The sequence below is a fragment of the Macaca mulatta genome, chromosome 1, assembly GCF_049350105.2.
Source record: "Macaca mulatta isolate MMU2019108-1 chromosome 1, T2T-MMU8v2.0, whole genome shotgun sequence".
NCBI lineage: Eukaryota > Metazoa > Chordata > Mammalia > Primates > Cercopithecidae > Macaca > Macaca mulatta.
The window spans coordinates 61942209-61959543 of NC_133406.1; the positions used below are offsets into that span (position 1 = coordinate 61942209).

Below are 17335 nucleotides of genomic sequence, written 5' to 3' on the forward strand. Positions count from 1 at the left end.
GCTAATTTTTGTATTTTTAGTAGAGATGGGGTTTCACCATGTTGGCCAGGCTGGTCTCGAAGTCCTGACCTCAGGTGATCTGCCCACCTCAGCCTCCCAAAGGTCTGGGATTATAGGTGTGAGCCACCGTGCCCGGCCAAAGACGCCAACTTTGAGCCCTAGACACACGCACAGCTTGGGAATTTAATCTTCACTTTTCCTTCTGTAAATATATAGTGAGGGTGTGATGCCAGCCCCAGCCCAATCTCCTTGGGGCTCTGCGTCTCTGCTTCCTGGCAGCCTCTTGAGTCGACTTGGGGATTTGACGTCAGTTGCTCAGCTCCATCCTTCCTTCTGGACTTGGGGAGGTCCAGATATGACCGGGAGTGAGTCAGTGCGGGGGACTGAGGGGGTGGTTCCCATTCTCTCTCCAGCCCCCTCAACCAATGATCCAAGTTCAAGGAGCTCATCTCTGTTGTTCAGACCATTGAGCTAGTGCCTTGAAGTCTCCGGAACAGCTGTGGGAGCCAAGAATCATTACTCCAGACAAAGGGTAGAGAGCAGATGCAATATCTAGTTATTACAGAGCTGGCCTTGAGAGCCAGGAGCTGTGCCAGGCACAGATATGAGAGGGGCTGCAGGGGCTGTGTCCAGCTGGCGGTTGTAGTGGGGTGCTGGCTGTAGGGTCTCCCTGGGCTCCTCAGAGAGCTCACATTCTGCCAGGTGCTTCAGAGAAAGGGATGAGGAGGGGCAGGGGCTGGTTACCACTGGCTGTGTCTATCCCCAAGAGAGGACAAAATCTGTCACCTACAGGACAGCTTTTCCTGCTGTCATCAGCTGTCACACATTCTCTCCATGCCTGGGGCCCACACTTAGCCAGATCCCCAGAAATCTCAGGCATGTCCCCACTGAGTCACCTAGAGTCTCCGCATCTTCATTTCTTTGGCTGTAAACAGGAAGCTATTCATAGCCACCTTCCTCTACAGCCACACTCAGCTACAACTGCATCTGGATCCCCTCCCCTCTTGGGCTCTTGTCAAATGGAGAAGGTGTAGGGGGAAGAGGAGCCTAAAGCACCAAACCTGGGCTAGGGAGTCTGAGGGGAGACAGGGGAGGGGCCACTGCCCCTGGGACAGCAGTTTTACCAGCTCCCCTCCGTGTGCTCCCCCTCACTCCCCAGGGCATGCCGGCATCATCTGCTTACCGCACCCAGGAAGGGGATGTTGCAGACATTGCCCAGGAAGCCGAAGGCAACAGGGAAAAAGCCCCTAGGAGCAGAGGGGAGAAGGGAGGAGTCAGTGATGGCCCAGGAAGGGAGGATAGAGGGCAGGAGGCTGAGGTCCACCAAAAGGTTCAAGCTGTGGCTTCCGTGCACCAGGGGCAGGCTTGGTTCTGCGCTCCTGTGTTCCGAGAGGCAGTCGAGTGACATGATTAAGAATGAAGGCCCTAGGGTCACACTCTGTGGGTTCACATCTTGGCTCTACCACTTACTGGAACCATATATACTTGGGCAAATTCCTGAACTTCTCTGAATCTCAGTTTCCAACCATAAAATGTGGCTAACAATAACAGTGCCTACATCATAAGGCCATGTACAAAGAAAAGGTCAGGAAGTGCTTATTTTTATTATTGTTACTGTCATGATTATTACTCTTCTGGCCGAAAGTTTTCTTACCTTCCTGAGATCCACCTGACCCGGGTGTCCTGGGCCCTCAGCATGGGCGGCTGTTGGAAGCCGTGCTCACCGTTATACTCACTGGTGCCCTGGCTCCCCCAGGCATACAGCCACCCCTGCCTTTGACAATCCTGCTCTCATCAAAGATACCCTGCCAAGGCCTGACTGTGGACACATGCGTGACCCCTCACAGGACTTGGAGGTGCTGAGGCTGGCATGAGAAGGGATCCCAGTGTGTGGCGGATGGGAAGGGAGATTTGAAATATGGATTCTGGCTGAGCCACTTCCTTACGGTGGGCCTCAATTTCCCAAGGTTTCACTGCACTCTGAGGTCCCTGATAGCTGTAATTTGTTTGCCCCTTCTGTGTTACTGCACAGTGTCTTTGTCAAGGCTGACTTTCAGTTTCAACTATCAAATCTGCTGCTGTCCTACTCCACTTTCTAAGCCCTCCATAAATGCTAACTGTTGTCAGAATTTATTTATGGATCTTCCTACTAAACTGTAAATTCTGTAGGAACTTTCTCCTCATTCAGTGCCACATCCTCACACCTGGCCCGTATTTGGCATGCAGTAGGTGCTTATTATATATTTGACAATTTGAATAAGTGACTGTTTGAAAATGACATACATATATATACACACACACACACACACACACACACACACACACATATATATATATATATATTTTTTTTTTTTTGAGACAGAATCTCGCTCTGCCACCCAGGCTGGAGGCAATGGTGCGATCTTCTCTCACTGCAACCTCTGCCCCCTGTGTTTAAGCGATTCTTGTGTCTCAGCCTCCTGAGTAGCTGGGATTACAGGCGCTTGCCACCAAGGCCAGCTAATTTTTTTTTTGTATTTTTAGTAGAAACAGGGTTTCACCATGTTGACTAGTCTGGTCTTGAATTCCTGACCTCAAGTGATCTGCCTGCCTCGGCCTCCCAAAGTGCTGGGATCACAGGCGTGAGCCACTGCGCCCAGGCATAAAATGACATATTTGAATGTGGAATAAATAGATGGCAGGTATGCATGAGAAAATTTAAAGCCACACTTCCTGAAGTCTCTGAGGCCTAGGCCATTCAGGCTAATCGGGGGGTTTCAGGGCTACATTCAGCAAACGGGGGCTCCTATGAGAACCCAGGGATTCCTGAGCCCCACTCCTTTCCATGATTGCAGAAGCCATCATTCTTCCAGTCTCCACTGTCCCCATCCCACCCCGATTCTCTCCACACTACCCTGTAGACATATGAAGCCTTCCTTCCCAACCCCACTTTCTCTGAGACCCCTTCCTTCCTTTTCCTTCAGTACCCTCCAGTCTTCTCTTAGACTCTACCCATCCCTCAAGGCTTCTCTCAAGTCCTGCTTCCTCTACGACACTACCCTGGGCTCCCCTCTGAGTGCCTACAGGCCTGACAGTGGCCACACATCATGACTGGGTTCCACCCTGCCTTTTCCCAAGCCCAGGGCTGACACAGGTCAGGCCAGGGGATGACACAGGGGTCAGGAGCCAGAGCCCCCTGGGTCAAGGGCGACCTTTTTCACATACTAGTTTCAGACCTCGGGGTGGGGGCAACTTCTCTGAGCGTTGGTTTCCTTATCTGTGAAGTAGAGGATAATCCTAGAGTGGGTTGTTGTGATAAAATAAGATGATGATCATGAGCGTGCCTGGAACATGTTAGCTCACTGCCCTTCCTCTCCGGCTAGATTTGAGGGCAGGCCTCGTGTCTGCTCCCTGCTCACAGGCACAGTGCTGGAAACACAGTCAGCACTCTATCAATATTTGTTGATGGATGGGCTAATCCCTCCAAAGTACCCTTCAGCCTACTTTAGGGGGCCTTTCCGAAGTGTCCATGGTTCCCATCTCTTGCAGGATAAAGTCCCAGCTTCCGCACTGCCTGCTGGGGTGATCTCAGCCACTCAGATGCTTTGGTGGGTCTGTCCAGGGTTAGAGGGATTTGCACTCACTTGAACAGGCTGAAGAATCCGTAGGTTTCCAGGAACATACCCAGGAGGGGCCAGCGTAGGAGCACGACAACCACACCCCCCAGGAAGAAGCTGGTTCCCTTGAGTTTGTGCCGTTGGAAGAAGAACTGAAAGGTCTTCCTCAAGCCGATGATGAAGGAGAGGCCCGTCAGGAACAGCAGCTGGAGGGAAGGGAGGAGAGCATGAAGCAAACCCACCAGCCCCCTGAGGAGCTGGGGGCACAGGCCTGGAGCCAGGTGGCGGGCAGGGGCAGGACGTGCTAACTCTTTAAGACCATCTGAGCGAGGGCCGTCTAGCAATGTGGCAGAATCCCAGAGCCTTGATAAGTCTTGCTGGCTGGGAACAGGACTGCACAGAGGCAGGGGGATGGATGAGAAACTTTTGATGGTTTCTAGTTGCCCACCCAATTCCCTGGAGCCCAAGCACTTTTTCATATGGGACTTGGTTTCTCACCATACCATCTAGGGAAGATGGAATCAGGTGGGATTTTTATTCCAGAGAACTGAAGATTGAGGCCTAAGTAGGTTAGGCAGCCATACTGAAAGTCACACAGAACCTTCAGAGGCTCCACCGCCTACAGAATAACCCTCCAGGCCCTCCCCTGGATACCCTATCACTGTCTTCAGCTTGGCTCCTAATGATCCCTGAAGAGTGCCCAGGCTGTCGTCAAATTGAACTCTCTGGTTTTCTTCCAGCATATCCCATGCTTCCCCGCTCCTCCCCCACACCTTCTCTCCTGCTGTTCCAACCCCCCTGGAAGTGCTTTATTCACCTCCACATCCATTTCCTTTCCAAATTCCTCTCCACCCTTCTCCAATTTAGTGTGCCCTCTTTCCACTAAGCCCCTTGTTTCATATTAAATGTGTTTACTGTGGCCCCTGCCTTCCTCCCAGCCATGTATGTCATGTTATATCTCTAGCCCTAGAGTGGGATTCAGGTGGCAGGGACAGTGTCTGAGTCCCCTCAGAACCCCCAGGGTCTCCCGCAGAGCTCGGTGTGAGAATCCAGGTCCTCAGATTCTTGGTGCCGCAGGCTCTGTGTCCATTTCCTGTGCCCTCCTCCGCCCAGGCTTGATGATGTCTGACCCCTGGATAAGCATGGTCTGAATAAACTTGGGATTTATTTAAGGGATTTATTTAAAGACTTAAATAAACTTTAAGTCTTTATTGCCAGGACTATCCTGGCAATAGAGACTTCAGAAAGGTTGGGGCAGGGGAGTGGGGACACAGGGCTGGGGGACTCACGTTTCCAAAGGCCAGGAGCACGGAATCAAAGTACAGGAGTGTTCCAAAGAGGATGAAGAAGATGCCGAAACCGGTGATCCCCACACCAATCTCTGCAATGGGCAAGGAGGTGGTGGAGCAAAGGGCTTTGGGGAGCAGGTGGGGACCCTGAAACTTCCCCCATTGCCACAGGACAGGTGCCCTCTGTGGGGGTGACTCCACTTCCATCCAGGAATCTCAGCTTTCGTGCTCTCAGGGGATGGTGGGATGGGAAGGGGAAGGTAGGATGGTCTGAAGCTTTGTCTAGCACCTGGGAACTGTGCTGTCACTTCTGTACACAGTGGCATTCTGTCCTCACCGCAGCCCTGTGTGGAGGCTGGTGCTGCCGTCACCACTTTATACTCTCAGCCTCCTCTCGTCCTCAAAAGCCACATTATCCACATCAGTATCAGGGCTGAGCATAGCATCTGCCTCCTCTGCTCCTGCCTTGTGCAACTGAGAACCACTGGAGCCCAGTCCACACTGCGCAGAAGGGAGCCACTGAAAACTCAGGACCACCAGCCCCAAAGAGCCTCAGAACCACCCAGCTCTCCTGGTCTTTTCTCAAGAGGCTGGCCCGCCTGAGCAACTCTCCACACCATCTCCTTTCTCCTCAGAATTGCCCTGTCTCCACTCTCAGGTGGTGACGTTTCCCACTGGATTGGGAAAACAGAAGTCATAAGTTAGGAATGCATTCCTCTTCCCAGCTGGGGCCTACACCCAAGACCCAAGCCTGCACCTGCTCCCATTGTCCTCCCTCCCTCCTGCAGCAGGCACCTTGTGGGCCCTGCCACACACTCTTTGGCCAACTCTCATTTCAACCCAGTGGCTTCGGGCAGTTCTGCCGAGGTTGGACCCACACTGACAATGAGCCTCCATTCCCAAGGTTTGATAGTGAGCCTCCATTCCCAAGGTTTGACAGTGAGCCTCCATTCCCAAGGTTTGTAAGCATCTCAGGGCGTTTTTTGAAGCTGAGTTCGCTCAGAGCCAGCAAACATAGCCCAGAAGTTCAGGACATGAAGGCCCCCTCGTTTGGTCAAGGGCTACATTTTTTGACATTTTGATAAACATATTTCAGATCGCTCCCCTCAAGACGAGTTATACAATAACCAGATATATAGTTCCTTTTTTCCTTAACCCTATCCATCACTCAGAATTGTTAATTTTACTTATCTTTGCCACGATGATAGTCAATAAATGGAAACTCATTCTGTTGCTTCGTTTTTAAATTGTTACCTTTTAAAGTTTTAAATTGTGGCAAAATGCACATAAAACGAAACTTACCATCTAACCGTTTAAAAATATACAGTTCAATGGTATTAAGCGCATCTCCCGAATTCTTCATCTTGCAAAGTTGAAACTCTACACTCATTAAACAGTAGCTCCCCATTCCCCTCCCACCAGCCTCCAACAACCACCATTTTACTTTCTCTATGAATTTTTGACTACTCTGGGAACCTCCTATAAGTGGAATCATACAATATTTGTCTTTTTGTGATTGTCTTATTTCACGTATCATAACGTTCTTAAGGTTCCTTCATGTTGTAGCATGTGTCTGAATTTTCTTCCTTTTTAAGACAGAATAAATAGTCCATTGCTATCTGTATCCTGCATTTTGTTGATCCATTCATCTGTTGATGGACATCTGGGTGGCTTCCATCCATCTCTTACCTATTGTAAATAGTGTTACTCATAAATATGAGTGTAAGAAAATATCTCTTCAAGACCCTGCTTCCAATCCTTTCGGGTATATACCCCGCAAAGTGGGATTATGGAATTATACTGGATCACATGGTAATTCTATTTTTAATTTTTTTTTTTTTTTTTTTTGAGACGGAGTCTCGCTCTGTCGCCCAGGCTGGAGTGCAGTGGCGCGATCTCGGCTCACTGCAAGCTCCGCCTCCCAGGTTCCCGCCATTCTCCTGCCTCAGCCTCCTGAGTAGCTGGGACTACAGGCGCCCGCCACCGCGCCCGGCTAATTTTTTGTATTTTTAGTAGAGACGGGGTTTCACTGTGGTCTCCATCTCCTGACCTTGTGATCCACCCGCCTCGGCCTCCCAAAGTGCTGGGATTACAGGCTTGAGCCACCGCGCCCGGCCCTATTTTTAATTTTTTGAGGAATTGCCATTTTGTTTTCCATTGTGACTGCACCATTTAACATTCCCACCAACAGTACACAAGAGTTCTAATTTCTCCACATCTTGCCAATACTTTTTCTGTTTTGTTTTGTTTTGATAGCAGCCATGCTAATGGGTATAAGGTAGTATCACATCGTGATTTTGACTTACATTTCCCTAATGATTAATGATTAGTGATCTTTTCATGTGCTTGTTAGCTGCATGTATATCTTCTTTGGAGAACTGTCTAGTTAATTTTTAAACGGGTTGTTCCTTTTGTTGTTGAGTTGTAGGAGTTCTTTATATATTTTGGATATTAACTATCAGGTATATGATTTGCAAATATTTTCTCCCCCTCTGTAGGTCACTTTTTCACTCTGTTGACTGTGTCCTTTGACACACTGAAATTTTTAATTTTGATGTAGTCTGATTGATGTCTTCTTTTTCTTTTGTTGCCTGTGTTTTTCAAGTCATATCTTAGAAATCATTATCAAAGTGTTGTAATGTTTTCCCCTATGTTTTCTTCTAAGAGTTTTATAGTTTTAGCTCTTATTTTTAGGCCTTTGATCTGTTTTGAGTTACTTTATGCAGCTAGTATAAGGTAAGGGTCCACCTGCATCTTTTGCATGTGGATATCCAGTTTTCCCAGCACTATCTGTTGGAAAGACTGTTCTTTCCCCATTTCACGGTCTTAATACCCTGGTCAAAAATTTTGCTGGACTTGTTAGAATTGGTTCTCATAACCTCTATGAAACTGGTATTATTAATATGCTTTTGCAAATAATTGTTAAAAGTGGGGGGAAATTATTCTGTTGTTTAGAGGCAGAACTGTAAAAACAAAAACAAAATTATCGAGACTAAATTTACTGGCTGAGTTATATTTACACCTGAAAGAAAATGAAACAACACAATCATCTTCTGGGTAGTTAATCCCTCATCTGTTGCTAGGCAGATTTTAAGAGGATTAGGATCAATTCCAATACAGAAAGAAGGCCAAAGAGCTTCTTTAAAAGAATCATCAAAAATACAGCGATGAAACCAGGTGCTCAGTGGCTCACACCTGTAATCCCAGCACTTTGGGAGACTGAGGTGGATGGATCACGTGAGGTCAGGAGCTCAAGGCCAGCCTGGCCAACATGCTGAAACCTCGTCTCAACTAAAAATACAAAAATTAGCTGGGCATGGTGGCACGCATTACTAGTCCCAGCTACTTGGGAGGCTGAGGCAGGAGAACTGCTTGACCCCGGGAGGTGGAGGTTGCAGTGAGCCGAGATTATACCACTGCACTCCAGACTGGGCAACAAGAGCAAAACTCCATCTCAAAACAAACAAACAAACAAAAACCAAAACAATGATGAGATCTAACATTCCAATTATAGACTGAAACCTTGCTCAACTCATAGTCTGGTATCATGCCAGTCTTACTGGATCTCACTTTTGGCAGAAGCTGGATTTTGTTGGGACCCAGTGTAACATAATTTCTCTCAACATATCACCCAGCTGCCCAGAATCTATTTTCTACTGAAAGCTGATTCCTTGTGTTCCTGACAAGCCTTCGTGATTGATTTGGGCTTGTTTCCTACTTCTACCTCCTCCGGCTGGCCTGAGTTAAATCTCTTAGAAGCTGGGACAGCTCAGCAGAGTATCACCCCATGGGTCACGATGAAGGTTGTGTTTTGTCAACATTTCCTTCCTCAGAGACAACACATTGAGAATCTAGAGTTACATCTATCTGAATTACCATGATAATTTCGTGTAGGTCAGAATATTGTGGAGGAAGACCACAGTCATCTTTCTTTAATCCAAATGATAAAAGTGTTTTAGGTTTTTATGCTTGTTATAAAATATCTGTTGTTGGCTTATGCCTGCCATAAAAATATCTGTCATTGGTTTCAGCTCTGACTCTACACCCTTTCCTCCCCCTCAGTAGGTGTATTTGTGTGGAAACACGATGTGCACATTTTATGGGGTTTTCATTTTGTTTTGCAAAACTATCTATATGTTCATCCTGCACACACTTAAGAACAGCCTCATACTCATTTTGTAGAAACAGCATAAGTTTCTCACATTCACACGTGATGTCCATTCTATTTATTCCTTCTTCTGCAGCAGCGATTTGCTGGCTGGCATAGTCATCACTTCTCCACCTGTTCTACACTCTTCTTTAAGGGCAGGTGCAATTCCAGGACTTTCCTGTGATAGGGGCAGCCTTCTTTATGGGCCACACTTAGTGCTCTCAGCGCTCAGTGGGACACAAAACTCCACAGAAAAGGGTCAGAAACTGGGTTTCTCACACACAAGCTTCAGACCTGCCTTTGCCTCTTGCTTCTGGAGTAGCTTAGCGATTTCAGTCAAGTTACCCAGTCAGAGGTTGCTCCTAAAGTTCTTTTCAGGCAGCAACCATGGCAGAAAGAGCGGAGGAGTGGGGATGTCATACAGATGTCCCCAGGAGTGACGGGCGTGCCTGCCGGGCACGGTCCCCGAGATCCAGACAGATTGAGCAGCGCGCCCTCTGCTGGAGGCGGCCAGGGCTGTCACGCCTACAGCCAGCGGAAAAACCTGGGAGGCCAAGGTAACTTCAGGGAGGCGTGGCTCTCCAGGAGCCACCTGGGAGAAGTGGAGACCTCCCCAGACCTCAGAGATCAGCTTTAGGTCTCCCTGGCAAGGCACACTGATGGCTGCACTGGTGCTCCTTGTTTAGCCCCTCGCTCTGCAACTCCCAAGCTGCTGCCAAGAAGAGCCCACAGCCACCTGATCCAGACAAGCCAGGCTTCCCCGACTCCCCATTTCATAGCTAGCTTGAAGAAAAGCCAGATTCAATGTCTTTTTTTTTTTTTTTTTTTTGAGGCGGAGTCTTCACTCTGTCGCCCAGGCTGGAGTGCAGTGGCACCATCTCGGCTCACTGCAAGCTCCGCCTCCCAGGTTCGCGCCATTCTCCTGCCTCAGCCTCCCGAGTAGCTGGGACTACAGGCGCCCGCCACCGCGCCCGGCTAATTTTTTGTATTTTGGTAGAGACGGGGTTTCACCGTGTTAGCCAGGATGGTCTCGATCTCCTGACCTCGTGATCCGCCCGCCTCGGCCTCCCAAAGTGCAGGGATTACAGGCGTGAGCCACCGCGCCCGGCCCAATGTCTTTCTTGCTCCAGAAAGCAGCTACAGCTCCAAGGAAACAATAGCTCATGGAGCAGGCGGATGAGTCCTTCTGGCCTCAGGCTGCGCAGCGAGTCTCAGAACATCATTGGTTTTTTCCCCCCTTTTCCTTTTCCTTTTTTTAAAGCAATCACAAATGTGCAGGAAAGTTGCAGGTACAGTACAAAGAATATTTTTCTCGAACCATTTGAAAGTAATTGCCACCTCATACCTCATCACCCCTGAAGGCTTTGGTGTGATTTTTAAAACCTCTCCTGGACACTAAGGACATGAATAGACAATTCTCAAAAGAAGATATACAAACAGCCAACAAACATATGACAAAATGCCCAACATCACTAATGATCAAGGAAGTGCAAATCAAAACCACAATGTGATACCACCTTACTCCTGCAAGAATGGCCATAATCAAAAAATCAAAAAATAATAAATGTTGGCGTGGATGTGGTGAACAGGGAACACTTCTACACTGCTGGTGGGAATGTAAACTAGAATAACCACCATGGAAAACAGTGTGGAGATTCCTTAAAGAACTAAAAGTAGAACTACCATTTCATCCAGCAATCCCACTACTAGGTATCTACCCAGAGGAAAATAAATCATTATACGAAAAAGATACTTGCACATGCCTGTTTATAGCAGCACAGTTCAGAATTGCAAAAATATGAAACCATATATATACATATATATACACACATATATATATACACATATATGTGTGTGTGCATCTATCTATCTAATCTATCTATCTATCTAATGAACTACTACTCAGCCACAAAAAGGAATGAAATAATGGCATTCGCAGCAACCTGGATGGAATTGGAAATCATTATTCTAAGTGGAGTGACTCAGGAATGGAAAAGCAAACATCATATGTTTTCACTCATAAGTGGGAGCTAAGCTATGAGGATGCAAAGGCATAAGAATGATACAATAGACTTTGGGGACTCATGGGAAAGGGTAGGAGGGGGCTGAGGGATAAAAGACTACACATTGGGTACAGTGTACACTGCTTGGGTGATGGGTGCACCAAAATCTCAGAAATCACCACTAAATAACTTTTTCATGTAACCAACCACCTGTTCCCCCCAAAACCTATTGAAATAAACAAACAAAAAGTTCTCCTAGACAGCCAACATACAGCCATCAAAATTGGGAAATTAATATTGATATGTGACTATCCTCTAACCCTCGGACTCCATTCAAGTTTCATCATTCACCCAGTAGTATCATTTATAGCAAAAGATTCCAGTTCATCATTCTGTGTGGCATTTAATGATCATGTCTCTTTAAACTCTTCTGTCTGGAACAGCTCCTTGGTCTTTCCTTGGCATGAACTTGATACTTCTGAAGATTCAGGCCACTTATTCTGTAGCCATCCCTCCATTTGGGTTTGTCGGATGTTTCCTCACAACTAGACTCAGGTTATGCATCTTAGGCAGAAATAGCACAAGATGTGATGCTGTGTTTTTCTCACTGCATCCTGGTAGGTGGTGCACGATGTCAATTTGCCCCATCGCTGATAATGTTTCTTTACTCTTAGGGCAGTGTCTGCCAGGCCTTCACCACCCCATCCCTGACCCTGCAGGGGATGCCCATCACTCTACTTTGCCTATGACACTTTGCACCAGGCCACCCCTAGTGTGAATACCCTTCTCACCCTGCTGGGGTTCTAACACCCCACTCTGAGCACCCCCTTCTCTGTGTTAAACCTAATGGCTTTAAGACTGAATTGTCCAGGAAGAGGAAGGAAGGAAATAAGGAGAGAAAGAGCCTCATTCGCTTTTCAAAATTAACAATAGTGATTGATCGTATAATGAACATGCTGTGCCAGGCACAGTCTAGGCACATATATGCTTTAAGTATATTAACACATTCAATTTTCATAACTACCTGTGACATAGGTACTACTATTAGTGCCATTTCACAAACAAAACTGAAACACAGAGGTTAAGTCACTTGCCCAGGAATACACAGCAGCTGGCAGAAGCAGGATTTGAACTCAGTCTCGAGCTCCAAAAAGTGGCTTTTGGGTGGGCACGGTGGTTTACACCTATAATCCCAACACTTTGGGACGCCGAGGTGGGTGGATCACCTGAGGTCAGGAGTTCGGGACCAGCCTGGCCAACATGGTTAAACCCCGTCTCTACTAAAAATACAAAAAATTAGCCAGTGAGTTGGCGGGCACCTACAATCTCAGCTACTTGGGAGGTTGAGGCAGGAGAATCGCTTGATTAGATTCAGGAGGCAGAGGTTGCAATGAGCCAAGATCATGCCATTGCACTCTAGCCTGGGCAACAAGAGCAAAACTCCAACTCAAAAAACAAAAACAAAACAAAACAAAAATTAAAAGTGCCTTTAACCAACCCAGTCCAGTCCACTTCCACAGGTAATGTTCTTGCCTTGGCCATTAATGACCTCCATGTTATCCAATGGGCAGGTGTGAGCCGTCATCTGTTAGAGCTGACCACTCCCGTGTTGAAACAGCCTTTCTCTTGGTTTGTGCACATCACGTTCTTGATTTTCTTCTTACTGCTCTAACTGCCCTTTCTCTGTCTCCTCTGCCAGCTCCTACTTCTCTCTCTTCCTCTTGGGATTTGAATTGCACAGGGCTTGTGCCCAAGCTCACTTCTCTTCTCATTCTATTTCCACATGTATCCCCGTGTGTTTATTTTTGTTTTTAATTTTGTCTTAAAGCTGGGATCTCGCTCTGTTGCCCAGGCTGGAGTGCAATGGCACGATCATAGCTCACTGCAGCCTTGAACTCCTGGGTTCAAGGGATCCTTGTACCTCAGCCTCCTGAGTAGCTGGGACTACAGGCACTGGCCACCATGCCCAGCTAATTTTTAAAAATTGGTTTAAATTTTTTTGTTGTTGAGACAGGGGTTTTGCAGTGTGCCCAGGCTGGTCTTGAACTCCTGGCCTCAAGCGATCCTCCCACTTTAGCCTCCCAAAGTGCTGAGATTACAGGCATGAGCCACCACACCCAGCCTCTGAACGTCTTTAAACATCCCTTGTATGCTGATGGCATTGATGTCTCTCTTTCTAGTCCATGCCTCTCTTTGGGCTTTGAAACTCATATCTAGCTGCTTACTTGGCATATCTGCCTGGTTTTCTCTCAGCCATCTTGAACTGGGCTAATCTTGAATCCCAGACTGGGTTATTTATCTTCCTTCCTTCAACTTATGCCTCCCTTGGTTGTCCTCAAATGAGTAAACATGTCACCACCGCCCACTCCACCACTTAAGGCAAAAGCCCACCCTTCCCCCATGAAATTCGCAGCTAAGTTCTTTTCTTCTCCCAAGATACATGTTGAAAGCTGTCCATTTCTTTCCATTCTTACCACCTAATTCCCAGCCACGATCATCTCTTTCCTGGACTCCTGCAGCAGCCCCCATTTGGCCTCCTGCTTTATTCCTGCGCCCTCCCAGTTGTTCTCCACACAGCGCTCAAGGGTCTTGCAAAACATACAACCTGATCATGTTAGCATACTGCCTAGACTCCTGCGTGGCTGCCCACTAAGATGAAACTGCAGCAGAGCTCTCTCATCCACACCGCGGCTCACAGGCCTTGCCTGGTGGGGCCCAGGCCTGCCTGTCCACCTTATCTCCTGCCATTGTCACTCTTGCCTGCCATGCTCCAACCACACTGTTCTCCATGGCTTCCATGTGAGCTCTTTTGGCTCAGGGCCTTGGTACATGCAGTTTCCTGGTCTGCAACACTCTGCCTTTCACTTGTTACTTGACAATGCATCCTCATCGTTCAGGTCTCAACTGAAATGTCAGTTGCTCAGGGAAAGCCGGTCCACTCTGTTCCCTGACCTAAATCTGGTTCCCTCATTTCTCTCTCTCACAGGACTTGCTTATCGTATTTGGCAAGAGTACATTTACTTGCAGGCTAATTGGTTTAACAAAGTGTCAGCGTGCCACTGGGCTGAGGACCCAACCCACCTCTCTCTATATTTTTATTCACGAGGTCCATGGTTCTCTTTTTTTTTTTTTTTTTTTTTTTTTTTTTTTTGAGACGGAGTCTGGCTCTGTCGCCCAGGCTGGAGTACAGTGGCGCGATCTCGGCTCACTGCAAGCTCCGCCTCCCGGGTTCACGCCATTCTCCTGCCTCAGCCTCCCGAGTAGCTGGGACTACAGGCGCCCACAACCGCGCCCGGCTAATTTTTTGTATTTTTAGTAGAGACGGGGTTTCACCGTGGTCTCGATCTCCTGACCTTGTGATCCGCCCGCCTCGGCCTCCCAAAGTGCTGGGATTACAGGCGTGAGCCACCGCGCCCGGCCGTCCATGGTTCTCAACTGGGGTGAGGGGATTGTGGAGGGGGAGTGGGGGGCAGGATGGGGATTTGTCTCCCAGGGGACATTTTGCAATGTTTGAAGACATTTTTTATTGTCACAGCTTGGAGTGGGGGTGCTACTGGCATGTAGTGGGTAGAGGCCAGGGATGCTGCTAATATCCTATAATGTACAGGACAGGCTCCCACAACAAAGAATTATCCTGCCCCAAAATGTCAGTAGTGGGGAGGTGAGAAACTGTGCCTGCCCTTGGTGATCTCTTGGATGCTCATGGTCGTAAAGACTATGAATATGCAGATTATTCCCACATTTCTGTCTCCAGCCCAGGCCTCTACCTGGAACTCCAGACTCACATACCCAACCACCTACCTGACATCTCACCTGGATGTCTAACAGCACAAACCAACTCAACACATCTAAAGCCCAATTCCTGCTTTCCCCCCACTCAACCCTTCCCATTGCACAGGCTAAAAAATATACAAGGCATTCTTGACTTCTCTTTCTCTCACACCCTACATCCAATCCATCAGCAAATCCTCAACACTTTCCTCAAGGCAGATCCAGCATGGAACACACCCCACTAATCCCCTGCTAACACCTTGGTCTCCTCCACCTTCACACACTCAGGACTGGCTTTCCTGGCTGGGCACGGTGGCTCATGCCTGTAATCCCAGCACTTTGGGAGGCCAAGGCGGGTGGATCACTTGAGAGGTCAGGAGTTCGAGACCAGCCTGGACAAAGTGGTGAAACTCCATCTCTACTAAAAATACAAAACTTAGCTGGGTGTGATGGTGGGCGCCTGTAACCCCAGCTACTTGGGAGGCTGAGGCAGGAGAATCGTTTGAACCCAGGAGGTGGAGGTTGCGGTGAGCAGAGATCCTGCTACTGCACTCCAGCTCTGAGCGACAGAGTAAGACTCTGTCTCAAAAACAAAACAAAACAAAACAAAACAAAACAAAACAAAAAAAACAACTGGCTTCCCTGCTGCTACCTTCATACTTTCACAGCCTATTCTCAACCCAGCACCCAGAGTGATCTTTTAAACGTAAAAACAGAACGCATCACACCACAGCACGAAACCCTCCGATAGTTTCTTATGTAAATAAAACCAAGGTCATTACCATGGTCTATAAGTATCCAGTGTCCTGACCCCTCAGTGACCTCCCTGACCTAAACTGTTAGGATTCTCCCTACACCTCACTTTGCTCCAGGTACACCCGCCTCCTTGTTGTTCTTCAAACACGCCAAGTATGCTAATGCCTCAGGGCCTTTGCACTGCCTGTCCCTGCTTCCTGAACATTTCCCCTCCAGGGAGCTGCATGGCTTTGCTTCCGCGCTTCCTACAGATCTCTGTACAAAGGGCACCTTCTCAGTGAAGCCTTCCCCGACCACTCTGTATAAAATAGCGACCCCTCCTACCTCAAACTCCATAGCCTCCTCTTATTTTATTTTCGTCTGGAGGACTTAACATCTTCTGATATACTACATACTTCTTTCTGTTAATTACCTGTCTCCCCTCTCTAGAATGTAAGCAGGGAGTTGGTTTCATTTAATGTTGGACACTCTGTGTCCAACACAGTGCTGGGCACACAGCAGAGACAAATCTGTTGAGTGAACAAAAGAATGTTGTCACCAGTTCTCACATGAAAAACCAAGGCTTAGAGGCTTTAAGTAACTCACCCAAATGAAGGCCACAGAGTCACGGTTCTTCCCATGGCCCCAGACCTGTTCCAAGACCTCCTCCCTACCTCTTCCCCCAAAAGAAGGGGAAGGATGTTTAGGAGTGAGGGTATGGTGGTTTGGGCAGGGGAGTGGAGTTCAGTTTTTTATAAGAAGCCCCCAGGGCCACAGCAGACCTTGATAGTGTGGGGAAAGATGTCTGAATGGGCAGAGGCCTCCTGAGTCCACCTTTGTGGCAACCCGGGATGGGAAAGGGGTCAGTGTGACTGGGGAACCTACCAGGTCCCCTGGGCACCAAACTCTGGCTACCTGTGGGCCCTGAGCAACTCCCACCCTCTGGAGAGCAGGGAGCCACACCCCGCCCTGCCTGCTGCCCCGGGTGCCAGCACGGCAGCTCCCAGCCCCTGGCTCCAGAGGTCACGCTTGTAGGTTTCCCAGTGACAGTTGCCCGGCTGGGAGAGAGAGAACTGGCACGGAGCCTGGCCTGGGTAGCCCATTGCAGCCCCGCTCCCTCCACTCACTCTGCCATTCGGTGATGGAGATCATGCCGCACACAGCCTGGGGGGCCTTCCGGTTGGAAGTGGACAAGTGGAGCGTGGCTCGGAGGACTCAACTGGTACATGGTCACGGGAAGCTGACTCTTGGTTAAGTTGCGAAATGAGCCTATGGCAAATCATTAACTCCCCCTCCAACCCCCGCCCCACCCGCGCACACCATGCAGGTGCTTCTAGTCGCCTACTCCCTCCTCCCGTCTTCCGGTAGGGCAATGCCCCTCCACCTGCCGTGCTCGCCGGGGAAGGCACCGTCCTCCTGACCCTTTCCTCACACCACCCGGTGTTCTGCGGGCTCTCGTCTGCCCCGCGAAACTTAGATTGTATATGGAAGCATTGGGATCTAGGAGGTGCTCAGGTTTCTTGCTTGGTTTCGTGGTGTGTGAAGAGTTGGCATCCGCGCATCCCTTTGGGAATGTACTAAATTAATCTTGAAAGTCAAGCTTTTTACTCTCTGCTATTACACATGCTAGGCGCTGGGAGGCAATGAGCGACTGAGTACAAAGCCTGTTGCTGACCTAATGGCAGAGCCACATCTGGTTAAATTAATGGCAAAAGCGCCATGGGGGAAGTTAGACACGAAGGGCTTGGACCTCCTTTCCCCAAGCGTCGTCCAGCTTTGGACTCACTGTGA

At 48.5% G+C, this 17335-nt stretch overlaps 1 protein-coding gene and 1 long non-coding RNA gene across 5 annotated transcripts in view; one reads left to right on the forward strand and one right to left on the reverse strand.

Moving 5' to 3' along the window:
- Positions 1–17335, forward strand: part of LOC144341214 (uncharacterized) — a 29215-nt gene that overhangs the window by 9235 nt on the left and 2645 nt on the right. The window lies entirely within an intron of this gene.
- GOLT1A (golgi transport 1A) lies at positions 164–16807 on the reverse strand. 4 transcript variants are annotated; one of them, XM_001098173.5, is made up of 5 exons: positions 16672–16807; positions 4886–4977; positions 3624–3802; positions 1184–1247; positions 164–497 (listed from the first exon to the last, which is right to left on the reverse strand). In XM_001098173.5, the coding sequence occupies exons 1-5, from the start codon at positions 16694–16696 to the stop codon at positions 459–461; spliced, it is 399 nt and encodes a 132-aa protein (XP_001098173.1). In that variant the 5' UTR covers positions 16697–16807; the 3' UTR covers positions 164–458. The 4 variants fall into 4 exon arrangements, with proteins under 4 accessions (XP_001098173.1, XP_077859982.1, XP_028707982.1 ...); XM_028852149.2 differs by lacking the exon at positions 164–497 and adding an exon at positions 504–705; XM_028852146.2 differs by lacking the exon at positions 164–497 and adding an exon at positions 504–756.